The sequence below is a fragment of the Amphibalanus amphitrite genome, unplaced genomic scaffold (assembly GCF_019059575.1).
Source record: "Amphibalanus amphitrite isolate SeventyFive unplaced genomic scaffold, NRLGWU_Aamphi_draft 000038F_arrow, whole genome shotgun sequence".
NCBI classification, from domain to species: domain Eukaryota; kingdom Metazoa; phylum Arthropoda; class Thecostraca; order Balanomorpha; family Balanidae; genus Amphibalanus; species Amphibalanus amphitrite.
Genome location: NW_024881534.1, coordinates 349,149 through 360,840, shown reverse-complemented (window position 1 = coordinate 360,840; position 11,692 = coordinate 349,149). Strand labels below are relative to the sequence as shown.

General features: G+C 48.0%; 1 protein-coding gene and 2 long non-coding RNA genes across 11 annotated transcripts; 1 reads left to right on the top strand and 2 right to left on the bottom strand.

Annotated features, from left to right (window-relative positions):
* Positions 1–466: 466 nt before the first annotated feature.
* LOC122373094 (E3 ubiquitin-protein ligase NRDP1-like) lies at positions 467–4,336 on the bottom strand. Of its 8 annotated transcripts, none has more exons than XM_043350885.1 (5): positions 4,318–4,336; positions 2,370–2,512; positions 2,082–2,221; positions 1,642–1,796; positions 467–1,273 (listed from the first exon to the last, which is right to left on the bottom strand). In XM_043350885.1, exons 2-5 carry the CDS (start codon positions 2,460–2,462, stop codon positions 1,113–1,115), a joined length of 549 nt encoding a protein of 182 aa, XP_043206820.1. In that variant the 5' UTR covers positions 2,463–2,512; positions 4,318–4,336; the 3' UTR covers positions 467–1,112. The 8 variants fall into 8 exon arrangements, with proteins under 8 accessions (XP_043206820.1, XP_043206826.1, XP_043206792.1 ...); XM_043350891.1 differs by lacking the exon at positions 4,318–4,336 and adding an exon at positions 2,929–3,030 and having other exon boundaries at positions 2,370–2,515; XM_043350857.1 differs by lacking the exon at positions 4,318–4,336 and adding an exon at positions 2,815–2,898 and having other exon boundaries at positions 2,370–2,515.
* Positions 4,337–4,680: 344 nt separating this feature from the next.
* On the top strand, positions 4,681–8,368 carry LOC122373082. The gene is made up of 4 exons (XR_006254976.1): positions 4,681–4,874; positions 5,964–6,127; positions 6,474–6,551; positions 7,277–8,368. It is a non-coding gene; the product is annotated as an uncharacterized LOC122373082 (long non-coding RNA).
* Positions 8,369–8,831: 463 nt separating this feature from the next.
* LOC122373087 lies at positions 8,832–11,671 on the bottom strand. 2 transcript variants are annotated; one of them, XR_006254979.1, is made up of 3 exons: positions 11,628–11,671; positions 10,526–10,599; positions 8,832–9,586 (listed from the first exon to the last, which is right to left on the bottom strand). It is a non-coding gene; the product is annotated as an uncharacterized LOC122373087 (long non-coding RNA). The 2 variants fall into 2 exon arrangements; XR_006254978.1 differs by having other exon boundaries at positions 10,526–11,492; positions 11,538–11,641.
* Between the last annotated feature and the right edge of the window lie 21 nt (positions 11,672–11,692).

Below are 11,692 nucleotides of genomic sequence, written 5' to 3'. Positions count from 1 at the left end.
GCGTGCTGCTATCACCGGTGAAACAGGGCCCTCATTGCGCGGTGTGACGTATCGATGACGTCACCTGTCAGCTGACTAGTCGGGCAGCTGGAGGGAAGCCCCGGCGGGGAGGGAGCCCCTGCGATAACACCAGCGAGTACCACGGCGGGGACAATGACACCAGTGTGACATTACCGGCCGTCTGCAGGGCCCTGCAGCCCAAGATTACGCTGCAGCCCATGGATTGAAGGAAATGTCGCAGTTGGGATTAGGTATTACGGTATTACGCAGCGTCTGCCTACCTATGTACATGCTTGTATGATCACAATATAGTCGCCTTTCACGCAAGAGGTAATTATTAGTTCTATTAATTAGCTCCGACACAGTCGCAGTGTCGTACCAACAAAATGTGCTTTCTGGTGCACAAGAAAGCAATGGATCCCGGAGGAATCGCCGCGTTAGCGTGAATGCCTTATTAACCAAGCAATGTAATATCATATAGTTATTTCGATAGATAATAGCATACCACGATTCACACTGTATATAACTGCAAGCAAAGCAACGCATCAATCATTGAATTATATGCTAGGGGACACTACTTAAACGCTAAAGAAAACCAGCATAGGAAAGACATAAAGCTCTGAAATGTTTGGTTCAGCTAGCTAGCGAACACACTCAGCATTACAAAATAAACTCTCCTTGCTCTATATTCCATGAACTACAACATGAATAAGCGATAAGCTAGCAACAGTACCACGGGCCACGTTGCTTGTACAAATCCATCTACGACCCCACCACGCTTCACTCACTGGGGAGTCAATAGTCTGCCGAATGCGCGACAGAGATAACGCTTGCAGCCGCATCGGATCCAACAAACTTCAATGCAGCTGCTTAACGTCTGGCTGTTCAGTGTAAGTAAGCACCCATAAAAAATATACCCTATGACACTAACGTCAGCAACGCGCCTCGGCGCGCCGGCCGAAATCGATCAATTCTACCATCGTGATTATTAAGCAAGTTCGAAGACATGCGTGTCATCATCACTGTAACAATCATCAATCGCATCACATCAGTTGAGACCATCCTCTGATGTGCAGCACATCTGGTAGAGTTGCCGTCGGGTGACTCGTCCATCAGTCGTGTGTTCGGTTCCTACCGCGTTTGTAGCCGATGATGCCACCGACGACGGCTCCGATGGCGGCACCGACCATTGCCACGGCTCCGACGGCCAGCCCAGCCTCCAGGCCGGAGGGTATGTCATCGTCCTCGTACTGGTCGTGGTACGCAGGCCGGCCTTGGGGAGGGGGTGGCGAGTGGTGAGCTGAAGACCTCGACTGGTGACGAGCGAGAGACCAGCCCGGTGACAGGGCTGAGTTATAGGGTTAAAGGCGAGGAGAGGGAATGGCTGGAGTTGGATCCAAGCACTGATGAGGGTGGATGGAATGTGTAAATACGGTTATCGCAGACAATCGACAAGTCGACTGAAACTAAGTACGTTGGGTTATGGAAGTCAAAAAATATATCACACCATAGACCTATGCACAACTATGATTACAGACCGTCAAGATCACTCGTCAAATATTTTTAGGTCGGTAGGCATCTGTTTCACCACCACAATTCGCCCATTTCCCTGTTCCGATGACGCTTAAACACTATACGTACCCTGTCTGGGCTGGACGGCGGCGCGGGCGTCGGCCGTCCGCGGCTGCTGGCCCGGCCGAGGGTTGTGCGGACACTTCAGACGGTGCGCGGCCAGATACTCCAGAGGCACCCTCTCCGTGCAGCCCTCGGCGCGAAAATCGCACGCGATCTCCAGTCTGGACCGTCAGGAAACACTCGTTATTGTGGAAACATGTGTTGTCAATTCAATTCACAAGCCAATGCAAACCTAAATTCCACTCAACATAAAGTGACTTCTAACTTGCATAAATAAAATTCATCTACATACTAAGGCAAAGGTGATGTCTATTTCATTGTGTCAAATCTTATGAGCATATGGACAAGTTTTCATAAAATTGATAGGGAATAGGCATACTATGACTATGCAGTACGCCATGCTGATGACTGATGAGTGATCAGTGCTGTCTTCAATAAAGCCTTACCTGCCCAGCTGATTGGTGAGCAGTCTGCTGGGCTCACATAGCTGATTCGTGCCCACCACTGTGTTGTCCAGCGGACAACGGCGTCTCGTCTGCAGCCACTGCAGGATGCATGCCTCGCAGAAACTGTGCTCACATGGTGTCTGTGAAAATGTAGTGTGGTCATTACTCATTAGTTAGTCACTAACAGTGTTGCTATACCCTTCTGATCTCACTTTGGAGTAGGCAAAACATGTAGTAAGATGTAACAGGAATGAATAATATAATAATAAAAATGTCAGTGCCACTCACCTCCACAGGCTTTTCCAGCACACACATGCAGATTGGGCACATGAGATCTTTGTCTATGTTAGCTGAAGTAAATCTTGCTGTTTCATAGCCCATGATGGACGGTTGATATTGCCTCTTTACTTGGAGGATGCAGACTATCACTCCTGCTGGACAGTGGACAGCACACAAAGTTCCAGGTCACAACATGATCACATGTCTATAAACAGAAATATCATCAAATTTTATTATTAGCAGCATAAAAATGATATAATATTGAAAACAATCTGAGGGCAGCTAGCATTTGAAAGTTGAACTTGACTATAAAAGATTCAGAATATTCACCAAAGAATTCAACAATAACAATGAAAAACAAACCCATTCCATCCACCAACACATTTGAAATAAAGGAATTGAGTTAGAATCCTTTTAGATCGGGGTCATAGGTACACAAAGCAATACAATACACCTCACAAAAATTAAGCTGGTTGCCCGCGAGGGACCACCACACATGCCTATGAGCTATATGAGCTATATGAATATTACGAATCAAAGTGTTAGGAATCGAAGTGTTTTTATATACCTTGTTACGAATATGACGCACCAAAACATCAATGATATAGTTCTATGTTAAAATAAATTATATATGACGCCATTGGACTTAGACGTTTACATTACAATTATCGCCAAAACACATGAGTTTGTAACCGTAGCCGTTTCAATAGGTAATTCGTTTTATTTTTGCCAAAGGTTGAAGAAGATTTTTTTTGTGTGAAAAAAATACCTTATAGCCTTTATCTCATGGGTGTAACTTTGTATACTTTCGAGGTCCCATGTGGGACCCCAATGCGAACATTTGGGACCCCAATTGTCATTTTGGGACCCCAATAGTGGAGGCCCCCCGAGACGCATCAGCTACTTTGCAAACGGAGGTCCGATATTCATATAAAAGGTTCTCTGTTTAAATAGGAGGCCCCTTGGACAAATCGGAGGCCCTGTTGGACAAATAGGAGGCCCCCTGAACAAGTAGGAGGCCCCCTGAACAAGGAGGCCCCCTGAACAAGTAGGAGGCCCCCTGAACAAGTAGGAGGCCCCCGGAAAACAGGAAGTCCCCTGGAGAAATAGAAGGCTCTCTGGACAAGTAGGAGGCCTCCTGGACAAATAGGAGGCCCTAGACAAATAAGAGGCCCCTAGACAAATAGTAAGCCCCATGTACAAGTAGGAGGCCCTCTGTACAAATAGGAGGCCCCCTGCAAAAATAGGAGGCCCCCTGGACAAATAGGAGGTCCTAGACCTAGACAAACAGGAGGCCCCTTTCACAAAAGGAGGCCCCTGGACAAATAGGAGGCCCCATGGACAAGTAGGAGGCCCTCTGTACAAATAGGAGGCCCCTGCAAAAATAGGAGGCCCCCTGGACAAATAGAAGGTCCTAGACCTAGACAAAAAGGAGGCCCCTTTCACAAAAGGAGGCCCCCTGGACAAATAGGAGGCCCCTTTCACAAAAGGAGGCCCCTGGACAATTAAGAGGCCCCCTGAACAAGGAGGCCCCCTGGATAAAGAGGAGGCCCCCTAAAAATAGGAGCCCTCTGGATAAATAGGAGGCCGCTTGGAAAATAAGAGGCTACTTTAACCAATAGGAGGCCCCTTGGACAAATAGGAGGCCCCCTGAACATGTAGGAGGCACGCTGGACAAATAGGAGGCCTCTTGGGCAAAGAGGCCCCCTAGAAAAATAACAGGTCCCTTGGACAAATAGGAGGCCCCCTGAACAAATAGGGGACCTCTTGAACAAATAGGAGGCTCCATGGACAAGTAGGAGCTAGAGGCTCTCTGTACGAATAGGAGGCCCCCTGGACAAATAGAAGGCTCCCTTAACAAAAAGGAGTCCCTTAAAGGAAAAGGGCCACCTTTAACATGGGGATTGAAACTGAGATAGCCATCTTGTAGCCCGTGTCCGAAAACCTCTCTGTCTACCTCCTTACGGCCGATTTCGGCCTCCATTCGTAGTTATCGGCAATTTTAAAAGACAATATGCCAGGAATGCGTTCTTATCCCAGGAATGCGTTCTTATCCGACAATACAGCCACCCGCGGCGAGGCTTTGGTTTTTAACCAATCAGCTTGCAGCAGTACTGATCAGGCACGGATCCCTGTACTAGCGAGCAGACCACGAGCAGTTGCGTTATTTTTCGTTGTCTGTTCTGGCAATCGGCCGGCGGATGAACATCCGCAATCGAATCTTGAAATCCGTCGCGCTGATTGGTGATGAGTTTCATGAGCTACTTTCATGAGGTCTATGAAAATAAACCTATGCTATGCCCTGAACAGATGACATCTCGTTTGGTAGCCAATTGCTAAAATGCATTTTTATCTTACGCAAGGCAGTATACCATATTTTATACCGTGGATCTGATCCGAAATCAGGGCGTTTTTGTTCGAACAAATACCTATAATAACGATGAAGAAGTGCGTGATCCGCGGAGCAAACGACCTACGTCGGGTCGGGACTGATATGCGTGTGACTGTGCACAAGTAAGTACCTAGGTACCTAGGTAGGTACCTAAATTCTTATTTATTGCAATGGCTCTTCTATTACTTTTGTTTTCACAGAACTCTCCCCTGGATTAGCAAACCCTTTTGAACTGTTCAGGCTTTCACAACTGAAATGCCAGACTGGATAAAAAAACGCAAGTTATGCCGAATATGTCATGCGAAGTGGCGTGATTGCGGTGTTGCCCCGAAAATTTCATCGCACATCCAGCATAATTTTGCATGCGTCAAATTCAGCGCATGGTGGCAGCTGAATTTTTAGGCGCAGGGTGACCGCATGGCGCATAATGTTTATGCAAATGGCTGTCACCGAATTTTTTGACACGCTGTGGTCAATCTAGCAGCAGACTTGCCCTGCGGGCGCTGGCAGGTCTGAAGAGAGTCGGAACTTCCGGCCTGGGCCTTGTTTCACCTTAAGATTCTACAGTGTGCCACACAAATTGTGGTATTGGGTTTTCATGGGAACATTAACTAATTCAGACGCTCAGAAAGGGAAGAGCGTCTGACTCCGAGGCCCCGGAACGATCTGTCTGGTTGATATAGCCTTGGTTGGTAGATATGCACATGTGCTTTATGTAAAAGTGGCTTAATTTTGGTGCAAACAGGCACCCAACTTTCAGTGGAAATCATGCACTGGAATTTCAGCTCAAAATTGCTTGCTTCAAATTTTGGCGCATGAGGGGCTCACGGGCATCCGGCGTAGTGTATGGATGTTTTCCAGTCTGGCTGAAAGGCAGAACTCAGACACATTTATCCAGCCCTTCAAATCCCATTTCCTGGTTGTGGTAACACCTACCTTTCCATGGGGGTTTGGTTCATCTCTTGTCTACACAGTTTTCTTTCACTTATGTGCTGACAAGAAAAGGAAACTCACCAGAGCCCAGTTTCACCAAGTGCGGTAAACTCAATTTGGGGTAAACTACCAAACTACCCCACTACTTAACTACAAAAACTACCCCAAAATTAAGTTAACTGCACTTGGTGAAACTGGGCTCAGTGGAGCTATTCAGCTTAATACACAGAGTATGTGTTGCATGGACTAAGCATGTGTTGACCCTTTTTTACTTTTAGGTTCCCGCTAAAAAAAGAAGTACAGAGAAAAGTGGATGAGGGTGTGTGGCATGACCAATGAGCCAAGACCACATGACCACTTAAACTTAACAAGAAGTGCGCACCATGATAAGCACAGTCAAAAACGTTTGCGTCTAAAGAACAGTGCTGTGCCGGATCAGAATGTAAGTTGTTTTTTAAAAGTGATGAAAATGCCTGCAAAGTTATCAAAAGACTTTGAATATTGTTTTTGTAACACTTCACTCTAAAGTTATTCCTAGTACCAGACATTACAGCTTTAGTGCAGAGTCTTTATTTGTGATATTTTTAGCCAAAAATTATTACTAGTACCGAGCCCTTACAGCTTTACAGCCCTAGTACCTTGCCCTTATTTTTTATATTTTTTAGCCATTTCAACCTAACCGAATATCTGTATGTTTGTATGTTATTGTTTTGATCTGTATTTTATGCTACCTCCCTATAGGTAAGTTTTATTAAAACATGTGGTAACGGTGTGCTGATTTTTTACAGATTCCGTATACGCCTTGGGTTGCTGTCGCTGCTCGGTCACCCACAGATGAAAGTGATCAAGAAATGGACATCACTCAGGTAAGATTCAAGCGTCCTTTATTTTACACATAATACACTAAGCAGTAGCACCCTAACCGCAACATATGGGAATGCATTGCCTGGTGGGTGCCTACTGCCTACCTGTATGCCAAGTTTCAGCTAAATCGCCCCAGTAATTACAGAGTTATTGAAATGGGAACAAATTCGGCACCTCTTCTTTTTGCATTTTGCACGTGCAGTGGGGGTCACTCACATAGATCAAGAGCATCCGACCTTTGGTTGAAGGGGTGCAGCTACCCTACAAAATTTACCGCAAGACCGCCCAAGCGGCTGCTGAGATGAGCCTCTCAAAATCACTTCTTTTGCAACTTTTGACAAATAACACCCTTGACTTTTCACGTGGCACGTGCCACGACGGTCCCTGTAATGTATCAAGAGTAGTCAATTACGGGGTAGAGGGAATAGGGCTAGCCAACAAAAAAAAAGACCGCAGGCCAATCGGTCCAGCGGTTGCTGAGATATAAGCCTCTCAAAAGCGTTACAGGCCGGGCCGGGTCGGGCCGCTCATACTGAGCTTTTTCCTTGATATTGAAAAGACTTCGCTTCGCTCGCTCGCTCGTAATTAACAATTCATGGTTGACTATATGGATTAAGCTAAGTGATTGCGCTCTATTAGCACACTATCTAAGTAGCCCTTAATTGCTGCCGGTGCGTGGACTGTGAAAGTGAGCCGAGCTGTGACGCAAACCGTGCGCCTTTTTCAGGTGTGGGATCACTCGTGGAAGTTCACGGCGGATACGGAGCCGTGCATGCAGCTCTGGTTCGATCCTGCTCAGGGAAGCCCCAATGACGCCGTGGCGCGCATCTGGGCTGAGCGGGTGGTGGCGGCCGGTGCGCGGGCGCTGCCGCGTGGCTGGTGGCCGCGGCCCTGGCGGCAGCGGCCCGCTCCTGACCCGGTCGCCCTGTGCCGAGCACAGAGCGCCGACTGAGGTCAGTCTTGTGATCGAGCTTCCGCGCCGGAGGTGGAACAGGTGGAGCTGGCGGTCACCTGCGCGGGCTCGGCGGCCTGTAAGCCGTGCCGAGACGAACCGCGACACTCTTGCTAGATCTGCACCCCATTGTAATCTTCTGTAGTCGATATTCGGTAGGTACTCAATGCTCATTTTTCTGATATTAGACGAGTGGCGGGTTTTGATGTTACATTGGAGACTGCTGTCTCGGGTGGCCCGACAGTGTTCGATTGTGGTGTAATGTAGATACATAGACGGGATGCCGCGGCTCGGATTCGTAGCTGGACTACCATGTGCCTGTCGATTGAGATGCTTTGCCTGGCGATTGAGATGATTCGGGGCGCGGCCCCACACTGACGCCATGGTGCAATGAGTGACTGGCGACAACTAAGCAATTATGTACTTTTGTAGAACACATGTTTTCATGGATACGAGAGGCAGTCCTTTTTTCGCTAGCAGTCATTTGGTTCACGATACTTTCGATACCGACAAATATGTTCGGGCGGCCGGTCCGTCCACAGCTAATGCGTGCTTGCCCGCCGATGCCTAACGGAGCGCTGTGCTGTCTACGCTCACTGGTCGCTGGCCCGAGAGCCGTTCGGTTGCTGCTGTTAAAACAGTTCTCACAAAAACACGCTGGCTGGCTGCCAGTTCTTCACCAATGAGAGGCCCAGTAGCATCAGCAGGTAGCATTGTTTAATATTACTATTCCATTTTGTTTACCCATATGTCCGACCTAGAGCCGACTGGTAAAAAGCGGCAACCGAGCAGCCCTCCGCAGCGCTGCAGATCATGTACGCTCGATTATACACAATATATGTGTCTTTCTTGCACACAGAGACATGACGTTTTGTAGAGCTTTTATATCGCTTGTGGCTGAAAGGAATATTGTACATTTTAGAGCTTTCATGTACGCGAGAAAATATGGTGCAAAAAAACATTTATGAAGCCTGTTGAATTTTAAAGGTTGTTGGGGCATTTCACAGACTGTGTCGGTGGGCAGGGCAGCCCGGCCCCGGCCGCCGCCGCCGCCGCCTCCTTCACTGGTATGTGGCAGGGACGGAAGCTTCGTATTGATATACCGGGGTGCAACTCAAGCAGCATGTCACCTATCAAACAACCTTCGGTTATGAAGTGAATGAAAACTAAATATTATGTATAACTGTGATCTGCGCTGCGGTGTTTCCAAAGTGGAGGAAGTACGGGGAGCTGGACCCGGACTCGATGAGCCCTCTACTACGGATCTGGGTCTTCGCAGCTGATCGTCTGTGAATGAGAGATCATATGATACCAATGCATACCGAACGGATCAAAAACAGTGCCATTATATATTTGCAATTCTACAGCTTTACGTAAGCCCATCCTAGTGAATGCATTAATACGCGTTGATTTGACAACTGACATCCGGTTGAAGGCGTTTTTTTTTCGGCCAACAGCCGGCCAGCAGTTGTTGCAGGCCGGCCTCGTTGGGAAGCAGGTTCATTTTCCGACAGCCACTGCGTGCGGAAGCACTCTCTGATGGCGCGGACGGCGTAACAGTAGGCCCGAGTGGTGGCAGAGTCGAGTGTCGCGGCGCGGCAGAGCGCGCGGCGCGGCCGCCGTCTGTTCCAGCTCGGCGTCGGCGCGCCCCTCGGCGAACAGCAGGTGCAGCTGACGGTCGGACAGGCAGAAGCCGCTGATGCCAGGTGTGCTGACGTCGCCGGGCCGGCGCGGCGCGGCGCCCTCGGCCGCCGCCGGGCTGGGCGGCTCGTTGAGCTGCTGGATGAGCTGCAGCACGCCGCTGCGCTGCAGGCCGCGCTGCGAGACGACGGCCAGCAGGCGGCCGTAGGCGCAGCGCGCCGGCGCCGGCCGCGGCAGCAGGTCCAGCGGCACGGCCAGCGACACGGAGACGGACAGCTGCGCCGCCGACTGCAGCAGCTGCAGCGGCCCGAACGGCGGCGGACACGTGCCGCGCTCAATGTCGGCCGCCGGAGAGGCAGCCGGTCCGGCCGGCACCGCTGTCAGCGGCACCTCCACACTGAGCAGACGCACGCCGCGCGTCAGGGCAGAGACGTCCACCACCACCTGCCGCGCACACAGAGGGCCGACAGTGGTGACAGCGCGCGGCGGGTCAGACCTCACAGTGGGGATAGCGGCAGCGGGTCAGACACCCTTATAGAACAGCACGGGGCGGAGCCGACAAAAGAGGACGAGGAGACGGTCATACAGCCGACTGAGGTCCGGGCACCGACTGACTCAAAGTGCTGAACATGTCACACATTTCTCAATGGCTTCTGTAGGACGGAATAGTGTCTCTTCCTTCCAAGGCTTACTTGCAGAATAATATGGAAAGACACAATTTTACAAGTTGTGTTTTTATGACATAAGTTCTTTATAACATTTCAACACGCAAACATCATACCTTGACAATTGTTCACGATGAAGATCATGCAGGAACATTTCATATTTAGTCACCCTTGATTATTTTGTTGATAGTGATGCGAAAGGCAAACTACCAAAGTATATATTTGCAATTATTTGAGTTAATAATTTCAACTTTTTTTGTGTTGAAAATTGACTTTTGAAACAATAAATGCAAATGAATTATCAGTGTCTGGAAAGGTGCAATGCTGAAAGCTTCTTATTACATTTTAATTTATATCTAAAGCTTTGTGATATCCAAACTCTCAGAAATAACCAGGGACGTAACCAAGGAGAGGGGAGGGGCACGGGAGCCATGCCCTCGTGCCCCTTCCCCCCTCGGTGATGGCGATTTTTTAAAAAATAAAAACAGCTGTGACACCCCCCCAAAATAGTGGGCCTAATCAGAGAAATTTTCCTTTTTTGGAGGGGGTACAACACTAGGCCACAACCTGTGACCCCCCCCCCCCCTGAGCAAAATCCTGGCTACGTGCCTGGAAATAACAAAGCACATCCTATCCTTTGATGTTGGACGCAAGAGCCAAGTTGCTACGCGCCCTAACCCATAACAACAACAACATCCTATCCTTTGATGCCACTTACCAGCAGCTTTGCGCACTACCAAACAGCCACCTTTGGGCCTTTGTTGTTCTTGTTTTGGGCATTGTCAGTGGTAACTGGAAATAATCAGACATGATGGTCAGAGTAGGGAATGTGACTACAACAAAAATCATTTCATTCCTATAAAATAGACATGATTTAATAGAAGACCTTCTTCTTAAGAAAGTGTGTCATGGATACCAGCTAATCTGTATGGTATTTATCTCCAGTATTATCATATAGGTATAACAATTATCACCACCCGCCACCATTGAATGTAGGTTTTAGGTTGTAGGTTGTAGGTGGTAGGTTGGGTATCGGTAAAGCTGGTGTCACCGTCAGCGCTAACCGGTAAATGTGTAGATAAAAGGAATCTTAAAAACAATCTAACCTAACCTAACCTTACCTACTGACCTGCAACCTACCTACCCACAACCTACCAAACTAATATACGCTGACAGTGATGCCAGCTTTACCAATGCCGTACGTTGTAGGTTGTAGGTAAGGCTAGGTCAGGTAAGATTATGTTTCATTATATATTTACTGAGAAGACGGCTGAATGCTCTTGAGACGTGGCTATACATTTACATTTTGTAAGTAATTTTCAGGTTTCAATGAATATTTCCTAGTGGAATGTTTTGAAAACCATTCTAAATGATGACCTTTAGCATTCCATAGTACTTTAAAGCTAATTAACCACATCGCCAATGCTAGGTCACATTGCATGCCTACTTCCACTGGCAGCTCCATGGGATATATGATAGGCAGGGGTAAATGGAATATTTTTTATTAATATTCTTGAAGAAAATTATAGGCATGAAAAGAAGATGATCTGCCTTTGAGATTGATATGTGATGCCTACTTTGGAGGAACATAATCATAATAATTACACAATCATAAAAAAATGCAATGTAACCAAACAGCCGCTTATGCCGCAAAATGAGAATCAAGCCAATCACTGAGGACAAACCTGCGCGCCCTAACTCTTCAACAACAACAACAACTGAGGACAAACAATTTCAAACCACCAAAACTATATTCTTGCTATTCACCAATAATCCTAAAATAGCGTTCCATGGCCATTATATCCATCTTTCACCCTTACCTTCGACAGATAACCGGCGCCACGGGCAGACACACGAGCGCTGTTCGGCAGCCGGCTATTTTGTG

Coding starts and splice junctions, on each gene's coding strand:
- LOC122373094 (XM_043350907.1), bottom strand. Junction 2,222..2,369: donor TGCTGGAAAAGCCTGTGGAG/GTGAGTGGCACT, acceptor ACATTTTCACAG/ACACCATGTGAGCACAGTTT. Junction 1,797..2,081: donor CTCACCAATCAGCTGGGCAG/GTAAGGCTTTAT, acceptor CTGACGGTCCAG/ACTGGAGATCGCGTGCGATT.